Source organism: Antennarius striatus, chromosome 13 (assembly GCF_040054535.1).
Source record: "Antennarius striatus isolate MH-2024 chromosome 13, ASM4005453v1, whole genome shotgun sequence".
Classification (NCBI taxonomy): domain Eukaryota; kingdom Metazoa; phylum Chordata; class Actinopteri; order Lophiiformes; family Antennariidae; genus Antennarius; species Antennarius striatus.
The window spans coordinates 7,670,548-7,683,050 of NC_090788.1; the positions used below are offsets into that span (position 1 = coordinate 7,670,548).

Sequence of the window (12,503 nt, forward strand, 5' to 3'; positions counted from 1 at the left end):
CGGATACTCCTCAAGACAAGTTCAAGCTGCTGCCTTCAGTTTGTGTATACGAGTCAATTTTCATAACAAGATCTTTGTCCCTTGGAGATTTGCGCTGAGATAATTAAAGGCCTGTGGCGTTCTCACTCAGTACTAAGAAGGACTTGTTAGTGATTATATCCTCAAAACACTGTTGCTAGTTACTGCTGCTCCATTTATTAAACTACACATCCATCACCATTTATGAAACACGGTCAAATCTTCTCCAGACTTTAGTCATTTGGTATTGAATCTTTGCCTGAAGTCTAAGGATTTACAAATAGATCTCCAGGGGCTGCACCCTAGACACAACAGGAAGGCAGGCTAGAAAATTAACCTGATATGTTTCAAATTTGCTCTTAAATTGAGTGTAATGCAAATTTTGATATTATATCATAAAGCAGGGAGTTGTTTTGACTTCAAAACAACTCCAAAACAGGATGAAACAGAGGAAAAAAATGTACAGCTAAACATTCAGTTACAGTGGTACCTTTAACAATATGAACATATACAGTGTAATCTGTAACACAAAAGAACTCTATGATGCTTTGCTGTGGACTATGTGAGTTTTCATCAATACTGACATAATGGAAAGTTGTTACTGTCTGAAATGCTGCAAACGTCAGATACGTGATGAGAGTCCCAGCTTGCAAACATCTACATGTCAGAATTTAGTCATGTGGACCAAGAACTAAGTCTTGACAAATTAAAATTGCAACATATAATTACTGCATATTTTCTTCTACCACATAATGAGCATAGGAAGTGACATTAAAGTCCTTCCCGCCGCATCCATAATAAGTGGAAATTCAGAGTCCTTTCAACCATGGCAACAAGGCCGTGGCTGCTGAAACACCGACAGGGTGCAATGGCCCACTCAGAATTGGTTGCGGTTTTAATTATTGTTGTTTTTGCTGTCAAAGGTGTAAATGAAGACTAGAGAGGTTCTCATCTGAATTTTAATTATCTTTCCTCAAATGGAAGTAATCTCGCTCTCACTCCAAATGATCTCTTTTTAATAATGAAAAATTAAAGGGATAGAAGTCGTCACCAAATGATATGCAAATCAACATTATTTGTTTCAGTAATGGATTTTTGAATACGGTCTTACTATTATTTACTTTCTATCGCTCAGAAATTACTTTTGTCACTTGAATGTTTTACAGTCTGTTTGATATATACCATGTACAACTTGTCTGATGCTGAATACGCAGTTCAAGACCAAGTCACAGTACACCAAGAGACATCTCTGAAGTCTACAATTATGCTTCCACCCTATTTTGACTTTGAACAATTCTGAGATGTTATACCCTGCACATGTGATACATGTCAAATTTTCAAAAATGCATAATAAACTATTATAAATATATGTCCTCTTCTGTAAAAGCTGCATGAATTCACACTGCTATCAGAAATTGGAAGGAGTAATACACCTCAGACGGACGAAAAGTAACCCGACACTTAAGGAGAAATCAGTCTCTTCTTCTGAAAACGTATAAGAATAAACATAATAAATGAAAATGAGGAAATGTTGGTACCTATTTCAACAAATTAACTTCAAACTAATAAATCCTGAGTGATTAGGTGAGAATGACTGCAGATGAGAAATTGATGGTATCATTTCCTAAATGAAGAGTCTCTGTTCCCTGACAGTCAACTGGAAGGATGAGAGTTTATATTCTCTGCTAGGAAACAGACGGAAGTAAGCAGAAAATAACAGACTGCACCATAAATGCGAGATTAAGACCCGAGAAAAACAAAACCTTACTCATTCCTGTACGTGTCTAAACGTTCAAAACTTCTCACAGTGGCAAAACATCACAACCGTGAGAATTAAAAATTGAAATTGCGCACCTTGGAGAATTTACTAAGAAGTGAACATTTGCTGGCAAAGCAACAATACAGAATTCAGTAATGGAAGCTGTAATATTTTATTTTGCTCCAGATATAGTGCCCTGTGCAGTTTTCTCTCCCTGGAGTTTTGAGCAGTGAGAAAAAAGTCCAGGTGTGTTCTTGAAATACGTGTAATAGTGACTCTGAAAACACTCATGCATTCACACATCCACTACTAAGCACTACTGGACCAAGCTTTTATTCTTGAGTGTGTGTTTACCAGCATAGTTAATTAAATATTAAACTAAAATGCCTTCTGGTGGTGTTAAGCTATGCTGCAAATAACTCCATCCTCACTTGATTTTCATTCAGACACTTGGACCTTCTCTCCGGTAAATATCCAATTATCACATGTGTTGTTGACAATGAGAAAAATTGTTGCAGGCGCTGGTTCAGGATGCAGTTTCATCTTTAAAGGGCTGAGTTGTAACAACTCAACCAGCCCGGGCGAAATGTATCCAATTTACAATTTCTCCATTGTTCAGCTATCACTCTTTCAACTTGAACATGTTGATATGACTCAATCACAGTGTGTTTCAAGCTGCAAGGGATCACTTTCATAAAATAGTGCAGTTTTCTGTTCACAGATAAATCACTGAAAGTTGCAAATTTTTATTTTAACTTTATGGTCAGCATTTTATCCTCCACTGCACTCACAATTCACTCCTCCCACCCCGCATGTTGGACAAACCGTATCTGCCTGCACTTGGAGGTTGCTCACATCATGTGTGTTAAGTCATTTGGCAAAAAGGAAAAAGGTGCAAAGCAGATCGCACAAAAAAAAAGAAGACATGGCAGTAAAACTAGTTGAAACGCAGACAGGCTAACATACTTCTAATGACCAAGAGGGGAGACTCGCTATAGAGGAATAATTGGGACAAGGCAACTGTGCATGAATCTTTACACAACCACTCAACTGTGTCAAACAGCTTGGTCAATAATCTTCAGCAATTCCTGTGGATTAAAGTCTGATTACCGAGCACCGTCTGTCACACAGACCTGGGTGCCCAAACAAGTCACTTCCTGACTATTTACCATCATACCGCTAGAAAACTCAACCCATTAGTTGAAATGTGGCTGAGAATATTTCTAGTTTGTCTTATTAAGTTTTCCACATGGTTTGACTTCTTGTTTTAATGCGTGTCGGTGCAATTTGAGTGTAATCTAAAGAGGTTCTATAAATTATGACTGATGATAAATCCTTATGTAACTGACTAATACATACACATTTTATTCAGCAGCAAACAGACAGGATCTCTATCTTGTAACTAGCTATACTTTTTTGTTGAGTATGCCCCCATTTGGAAATTATTTCATTTATTCGCCACGTGTTTTATGTAAAAAATTTAATTAATCTCTTCTTTGAAAGAAAAAGTATTATTCCTGAATAAGTACTGATGTTCAAAACTAAGAGAGGATTCTTTGTAATGAACTTTAAAAGCAGGAATATGTTCCCCGTTTGTAATTTGACAATAAATACGTTCCACAACAAATATAAACTTAATATTTAGTAAATAATTTCCCCACGTACACACTTGTAGATCTGATCGTGGTGTATCTGGTTGTGTAGCACTCACCTCCCTACCTGTGTCCGGTATAGCTTAAGAGATGGAAGTACACAATCCCCACAAAGAAGACAAGTTCTTACCTTGTCCGTGTATCAGGACGGCGGCTGCGGCCAAAACCGAAACCACCAAGAGGTTCCCGAGCTGCCGGTCTTTTCTCATGCCTGCGAAAGTGGAGATCGCTCTTGGTACGGCTACAGAACACGTCCCTTACGCTGAACGAGGGGTTGAGGAGGGGGGTAAAAAAATACTTCCAAGCAGAAAAAAAACAAGACAAGAAAAGAAAACAAAGAAAGAAAACCACAAGCAAAGCGATAATTTGAACGTCTGAGCTGAGCGCAAAAACGAGCGGCTTGTAGCTGCACTTCCTGCGCGGTTTCGCGGCGGCGGAGCGACAGTCGAGAATAATCAAGTGAAACACGGACGTCCCCTTTGAATTTGGACGCGGATTCCTCGTCTGTGAGAGCAGGAGGCACATGGAGAGAGGACGCAGACGACGCTTCAGCACCGCGGACAGCTCCTAGCGTCAGCTGCCGGAACAACTGCCTCAAACTTGAATTTGGGGGAGTGCTGCGCTGTGCTTATTGTATTTTAAAATCATGCCCTTGTCTTATTTAAATATAACAGTCGTTATCAGGTAGGAAGGAGCTGCGCATGTCAGAATGTCTTCAAACAGGACAAAAGTCAGAACGTTCGTCTCTTACGCACAAGACAGAGTTCACACCGACAAAAAAAAAAAATCAGTAATGTGAGCTTTGACAAAGCTATTTCTTTAAATACTCCCAATTATATTTGTGTGGGGAAAAAAATATTTCAAACCACCTTTTTATTTCTTTTTCAAATGTGGCTGGAAAGGAATTCAATAATGCTGATATTATTTATGAGTTTCAAAGTAAGTGTGCATCAAATATTTTTTTGTGGCTTTTGGATTTAGGTTTAAAGGAGGTTTTTTTTTTTTAAAAACAAAAAAAAACCCCGAAAAATACACAGAGCAACTCCTCTCTGTCAAGGGGACCAGCCCACCTTTTGAGACACAGACACAACGGTGAGTGAGCAATTTATCATTTGTGATAAAGCGCTGTGCACTTTGATGCAGAGGCAAGACGCGTTAGGGTAGAGAGAAGAATAAATGTATACACTAGCACTATAGAAGACTAGAAATAGCATGAAGGCATGCTGAACAGTATTCAGGGAAAATATGATTTCTTTCTGTGCAGACATTCTCTTTTGAACTTGAATCTTATCCCTCTGGTTTCTTAGGGCATTTTCTATTCTTTACATATCATCCTGAATTTACAGTTTTAAAACACTTGTACAGAGAGTGAGATTAATGATGCAGGATGATACAATCTAAAGATTTAATCTCTGTTTTCTTACAATATTATTAATAGAAATGTAATGGAAAGCCTACTACTGTCTACAGAGGATTCAATGTGAGCCTATTATCCAAGCAGAGACCCGGATTTTCTGTGTGAAATTTCTATCTTGTACTGACATTGCTTTTGATTTCTGACCCTAGATCTAGCAGAGACCACTATGTCCAGCTTTTACACCACAGTAGTCAGAGCTGGAGTTGAGTGCTATTTTTTGGCGGCGGTGGGGGGGGGGGGGGGGCTGCACAGCTTGAACCCTGCTGTGCAGGACGAGCCATGCGGTGAGATATTCCTCAGGTGCCGGAAATAATGATGCTGTTCTCTTAGACAATTCTTCTTTTTTTCTTTCTTTTCTTTGTTGTGGATGCATCCCCTGATGCTTGCAGGATAACACTAATTTTATGAAAATTTTTAGGATTTTTAGATTGATTGCTGCAGTTAAAGCATAACCAATTACTGCAGTGTTTAGACAGTTTGGTGCTGAGAGTGAAAACTGTGACAGAGATGCGACGGAGAGGAAAGTATTTGCGACCTGGTTTTAATCTCCCATACGGGCAAAAAAGAAATGAACTGAAGCAAAACAGCCTGAAGCAATAAGTTAAGAATCCTTGGTTGCTCTTATGTGAAGCAGTTGACCTCTGATCTCCTTTAGTTGCCTAAGTTATTACTTCATAGTTCTTTTAACAGGACTTAAAGGCTTAACTATCAAGAAGCTATAATAGTTAAATGGTTAAAGACTTGGCTTTTATTCTTTGATAATCTCATCATCTGTTCTGAGTATGACAAAAGTGATATTTATGACATACCTGAAATTTGCTCTCCTCTTATCTATTATTATCATTGCACCCCTTTCACTTATCTAGGCCATATTCGCCCATTACGTCAAGAGAGCCTTAATCATCCACTCTAAATCATTGCTGTGTGCCTACATTCTGTTCATCCCGGCAATATCCTCGACAGAAGAAAGTGGTGTGTGATCAATGATAGGTAAAAATGTACAGATCGTTCAGTCTGCAGGAATAAATGAGCAACAAAGCACACTAGTTTTCTTTAATGCTCTCACTGCTGTTGCATTGCACTTTGTGACCTGAAGAGAAGAAGCTGCAACAGGTTGATGTGCATTCTGCTGCACAAAGCAGATCAAACCGGCATTTAAAAATAAAACCAATTAGAAGACAAGAAAAAGAGATAGTGATGGGAATAGGGAATTAAAGGACCTAAAGAGAACGAGACTCTTAATTCATTTATGACACGAAAATAGTGCGTTTGCAGATGCTTTTTTCAAAAATAAAACAACTCATTCAAAAAAAAAGGTGGGGGATACAGTGGAGCTGTGTAATACATCCGTCATCTGCACTCTACAGGGTCCAACAGTAAATCACTTTAGATGTCATCATCAGTCTATGTTATACCCGTGGCTCTCAGACGGAACAGCCTGGGATTAACAGTAAGTGTTATGTAAGAAATACTACTCATGTCTCATTATACACGGACTCATTGCACACTCTCTTGTAAATTTTCTCTGATTTTGTCTGAATTTGTCTCACTTTGCCTCCGTTTGTCACCCTCCATCTAATTCCCTTCCAAATTTATCCGTCTGCTTCCCTCCACACCCCAAAGCATGGGACAGCTCCTCGCATCACTCCTGCGCTCCCTCTGGATGGACTCATAAAAGGCTCTAATAGTGCAACTTTCCCTTTAGTGAAGCTCGGCGGAGCCATAAAGCAGCCCGGAGGTCTAGTTGGCAGCCAGATGGTCGCAGCCAAGCTTTCATTCTGCTAATGGGAAGGGGGGCAGAGCAGTTAATGAAAATCAGACCCTTGAAATGAAATGACCAATGTACCAAGGTAATGAGGCACATATCAGCAGCAAGTCTTTACAAGCATTAAGGTAATCTTAGATGGCAGGAATACGCAAAAAAATGTTTTAAGATGAATGTTCATTGGATAACTGAGGACTGATTATTTCACGGCATGCTCAGCTAACAAACGCACTCCTCCTGACTCAAAGCACTGTCTGTAATATTTAGATTAACTGGCCTGACTAAGTGCTTCATCCAAGCAAGGCTCTGTGCCAAGTGCTATCATTGAGTCTCCACCAACATAGCATTACAGCCTACAAATTACAGCTCATATTACCGTCACAGACAGCAACAATATCACAGTCACAGGACTCACAAATGCATGCAGGGATAATCATTGTGCATTACATTCACAGCACAGAACTGTGACCCTTTCCAGCTAACAATGGCAATTAGAGCACTATCCCAAAATCTGTTTGCTACTCACTGTGATTTACTGCTGTTTGTCTTGCATTGGGTTATGCCAATAAGATTAGATCTATTAGCAGGAAGGAGAATGTAAGAGATTAAAGGTTTAAGGGAGAGATATAATGTGAAAGGTCCTGGAAGAAAATAATAATCAGTGCAGTCAGTGACAGTTTTTCATCTAATGCACCTCAAAGGCATTTATTATTTAAATACAGCAAGCACTTAAAAATGTGTGAATCATACGGAATAGAGGAGTTGGTTTTGTTGTGCAATTTGTCTGAACAAGATCGTCAGGGACTGTTATTGATTTCCTCCACGAGTTTCTTTTCATGATTTTTGCGCCTAGCTTTTTTTTTTTATATGGCAATTTTCTACACCAAAACATAATTTTTAGAAACATATTGCACATTTTCAATGGAGTGAAATGATTGATTTCAAATGCTTTTACACATTGATGCCAGTTTTTCCTTTCATGCTAATATTATTTAAATGTAAACAGTGAATGTTGACGTTGATGTCTCTGATGCGGAAGCTAGAATGTGTCGTCTCTTTTTATTTTGACAAAATAATGGGAGGAAACATATTTAAATTGCTCTGACCATGGAACAGATATGAACAGAATATGCCAATTTTTCATATTACATGATCCTTTTCTTTATCTGATTTTAGTTACAGGTGGAATTTAGAGTGAAGAGTGTAGTAGAATGTAGAGTGTTGAGTCTTAGAGTGTAGAGCATGTAATCCACATTACTGACAATCAGAAGCAGGCAAAGAGAAGCCTAATACAGCAATTACTAAGTTTACTCATCTTCCTTTGGAGTTATGTCAATATTATAAAAAATTCCCCTTTCAGATTTTGACATATTTACATTTATATATTTTTCTTTTATCAACATTGGTGAAAAGAGGATTCTGACTGAGGCTAGTAGTTTAATTTCACAGATTTTTTGTTTTTTGTGCTTTGAAATAGGTGAAAATAAACTAAAACTGACTAAATTATGGACTCACCGCACTACTGCATGTGAATCACAATGTCTTAAATATGTAATTAAATGCCAGGTAACATCCTTAATTTTACAGGAAATAATATTATTACCATTGATTCACTGATGTGAATCTTGATGCCGTTTTGGGGAGCCACATATGCTGATTTTTGTGTTATCTTTAACTCCTTATTTTTCTTCTTTGTGTTATCCATTGTGGTACCCCAGTCCTTACTTCAGCAATGACCCAATTTCCATATGGATATCAAGTTTTCTCTTATTTCACCCATGCCTGTGTGGCATAAATAGTTCTGTATAGTTTGCAGTATTACGCTGTCTTCCTCATGCTCCCCCTCCCCCCTTTTGTTGTGTACTTCCTCTTGGTGAAGCCCGGTTAATTGCACATTCCTCATTACCATGTATTGAAAAAGAGCTCCCTCTGAGCGAGTCAACTGCACGGTAGACAGTTTTTCAAAGCTTTCAGAAAATCTATTCTCTGCTGGAGAGAAGTGGAAATAAAAGGGTACAGGCTCCATCTGATCTTTAACCTCCACTTAAGATTTTCATAAACCCCATCATGGATGTCTAAGTTTGGAGAGCAGGAGCGTTGGGAGAATCTTTTGGCTGAAACATTCCTCTTAGCCACTCATTTTCATGTTTTTGCAGCAAACTGTGTGTGAGCAGCACGGATTGTTGCCGAATCCCATCAGTGGGAATAAAGTGGATGTGACCCAAAACACCGAGCAGCATCTGTTAACCCCCTGATCATAGCTTCTATCTGACGGCTAGGCTGGAGCGGCGTCTGCCCAGTCATGCGGGACCTTGCCAATACATTTGGCGGGTATGGTAATGAGCCCGAAAAGGATTCCCAAGCCCTCTGCTGTCACTTTGATGACTCCAAAATTAAGACTGGGCAGAAAAATCCCCCCACACCTGCTGTAATAACATTCAAGGTAGAAGGAATATGTCAGTGACGCAGATACAAGAAAACAAATGTAACCCCTGTAGTCAAATGTAATTAGCACTGTGGTGTCACAGATAAGGCAAAATGAGTTATTTGAGGGGGTGAAGAAAAAAATTATTGCTGGAGTGAGAAACTACGTTGCGCTGATAACAGTATAACAGTATCCTGTGTGCTTTTGCAGAGGCGAGTGTTCAGATTGAGATTTCTGTCTGTGAGGAAAATAGATTTTCTCAGCTGGAAGGGTTTAGACTCTGCAAAACACTCAAACACTCCATAACACGGCAACACAAATGTGTTGTGGCAGGAGCACATAGAAAATTAGCATTCATGTTCTCTTTCACACTAACACACACACACACAGACACACACACACGCACACACACACACACACACATTCACACACACACACACACACACACACACACGCACACACACACACACACACACACACCCTTTTCATGAAGTGTGTGACATGTTGTCCCATACTTATACATCCACATCTCTGTTCATCATTTCTACTTTCCACCTCGCCGTGCACCCCTCCTTCTCCTTGACCTTCTCTTTTCATTAGTCAGAGTGTGTCTCATGCCCCTGAGCACGCTGATAGTGCACTGCTCCAAGGCTGCATTTATCAAGATGATAAAGCACTCTCAGACAACAGCCAAGTATCTCAAGGCTAGTGGCCATGGTACCTGACAAGTGACAACAAGTCACACAAACAGCCCCGCTCTCAATCCTCCCAGGCTCCCCCTCCTGCTCTCATTGGGCATGTACCGTGGATAGCCGGTCACAGGTTGTTGCCTTATGTCACACAAGCCCCTAATGAGAGATTAAGTGTACAGACAAAGGTGGGAGTGTTCAAAAGACAACAGATCTGCCCAGTTTGCACATGCACACACACTTTTTTCTTCACCACTAAGACTCCTGGGAACACACCCATGTCCATTGCGATGTCTGAGCTCATTGAAATGCTGTTAAACTATGCAGGGCTACAGTCACAGCAATGCAAGTCTCACCACTTTAGCTCTAGCTTTCATCTTTCCCTGCTGCTCACCAGCCTTTCCTCAATTCAATGGATGGTTTCCACTTTTGGCCACAAAGGCAAACATCTGGCTTGAAAGAGCAGGGTCTCCAGTTGGCAGTCACCTTACTGACCTCAGACTCAAGCTAACAATAGACATAACAGCAAAGTTATATTGTTTTCTTCCGAAAAAACAAAAAAAGTAGTAGCAGTCGTCCTGATAAGAGGAAGTGGCAAATTTTTACATAAGGGCTATGATTTTTTTTTTTGTCTCTCTCGTCTTTTCTAGTCACCATTAAATTTAACTCAGACGTAATCTTTTTATTCCAGCGCAATCTTCAATGAAAATTAAGAAGCATATTGTTCATGGAGAGTCATTTTTAATGAACAGGCTCAAAAGGCAATTTCCCTTTATTACCACATTTATATTGTTCCTTCAAGCTAAAATTTACTTCATTTCTCTGCATTGCACACCCTGTCTCTCACCCCCCCCCCTCTCACACACAAACAAATTAACATTTTCTATATTTACATTAAATTTACTGTAGCCACTCATATATACCATACCTTAACATTTGTCTACATCATTATATTTTTAAATAGGTGCCTCTGTATTTGACATTACTACTATAACTACATAATTATGTATTATTCACATCTGTTATTATTTCATTATTTCGGACATTTAGGGGGTGGCATGGTGGCACAGTTGGTAGCGCTGTTGCCTCACAGCAAAAAGGTTCTGGGTTTAATTTGTAACTAATTTTGCATGTTCTCCCCGTGTCTGAATGGGTCCTCTCTGTTTTCCCGGCTTCCTCCCACCTCCAAAAACATGCAGCTTAGATTAATTGATCACACCAAATTGACCATGAGTGTGAGTGGTTTGTCTACACATTGCCCCGTGATGAGCTGGTGTCTTATCCAGGATGTACCCCACCTCTTGCAAACAACTGGCTGGGATAGGCTCTAGCAGATCCGTTTCCCGTAAGGCAGATAAGTGGCTGAAGAAAGAAAATGAATGGATGAAGGACATTTTTGGCAAATTTCCTTCTGTTCAATATCAAATAAGAATACTAAGATTTTGTCTAGAAAGATGTTTGTATGAAAATTCAAAGTTATTTAATAGACATGAGTGAGGTGAAAGTAGACGCTTAAGAGTTCACAACATTGGAGGATGTGGTCAGGGCTGCACGAACCCTCTTTGAAGTGTTTCTAAAATAAAACAAATCAACTTTATTTATAGAGCACTTTTCATACAACATGCAGCACAAAGGGCTTTACAGAAATAAAAACAATGAACACAATTAAAGAAGAAAAATAATATCGAAGGTAAGCCCCTCCCTCCCACTCTCCATATCAGACACACACACACACACGCACACACGTAATCATACACAATGCATAGACATACATACAAAATTTCTAGGAGGATGTATCACTCTGTTACATTTTTTCATCATACCACAGCTGTCGTTTTAATAAACCATTATGAAAATGTGCTATGTTGTCAGTGACACATTATTTTATAAATTATTTATGCTAATTTCTTTGACACCTGACTGATCTTAAAAAAATTAACCCATTTGTAAGGTCAGTTGGCGCTAGACACTCCTGAAGCCTTTTTATCGCAAAGGCCTCACTTCACCAAAGGACTGCTCGGATAATTAAACATCTCTGTACTGTAGAGTTCGCTGTAGTCTTTTGTGTTGCTTGTGCACCCCATTTAATTGCTTTTCAATTACTCCTCACCTCAACCCCAATGAAAGGACTTGCTTTTGCAGTGCTTCCATGTTTGTTCGTAGTTAGGGATTATTGCACAGTAGTTATGATAGTCTCATATAAACACAGCAAAATTTAGCATCTCTTTTAAAAAAAAAAAAAAAACCAGCCCGGTGGTAGCCAAAAATTAAATACAATATTTTCCTCACTATAAGGCGCACTGGACTATAAGGCGCACCCTCAATAATTTTTTTGTTTTATAATTTATTTCATATATAAGGCACACCGGATTATAAGGCACACACAATAAAAAATAAATAAAATTTATTTGATAAACTGCAGCGGCTGTAGTTGCGCAATCCGTCCACTAGATAGAGCCGCGCTGCTCAGGCAGTCATGATTGCATTCATGACTTCCTGACTACCTTTGAAAGGCCCCTATTGTTATGTCAATAAGCCATTCTGAGCCCCATCAAGGAAACCTGATCACTCGATCACTTTGCCATCTTAGAAAGAAGTCAACACGCATATTAAAAAACCTGACATTAAAAACTGGTTAAAGTCATTACGAGTGCAGTCAGTGCGAACAGAGCGGATTATTTCCTGATCTGAAGTTCGAAGCAGATATTTAAACTCAGACGTTCGTCTTCGTTTATTAATTAAATATTGTTTCGATCGATCGGTAGTCCAGTCGGAGGT

The 12,503-nt window shown here is 39.2% G+C and overlaps 1 protein-coding gene across 1 annotated transcript in view; it reads right to left on the minus strand.

Moving 5' to 3' along the window:
* The window catches only part of LOC137606166 (seizure protein 6 homolog), a 75,730-nt gene extending 72,050 nt beyond the window's left edge, over positions 1-3,680 (minus strand). Inside the window, exon 1 of the mRNA XM_068331282.1 lies at positions 3,560-3,680. Coding sequence (XP_068187383.1) covers positions 3,560-3,638 — 79 coding nt within the window. The 5' untranslated portion in view covers positions 3,639-3,680. The remainder of the gene's footprint in view (positions 1-3,559) is intronic.
* Between the last annotated feature and the right edge of the window lie 8,823 nt (positions 3,681-12,503).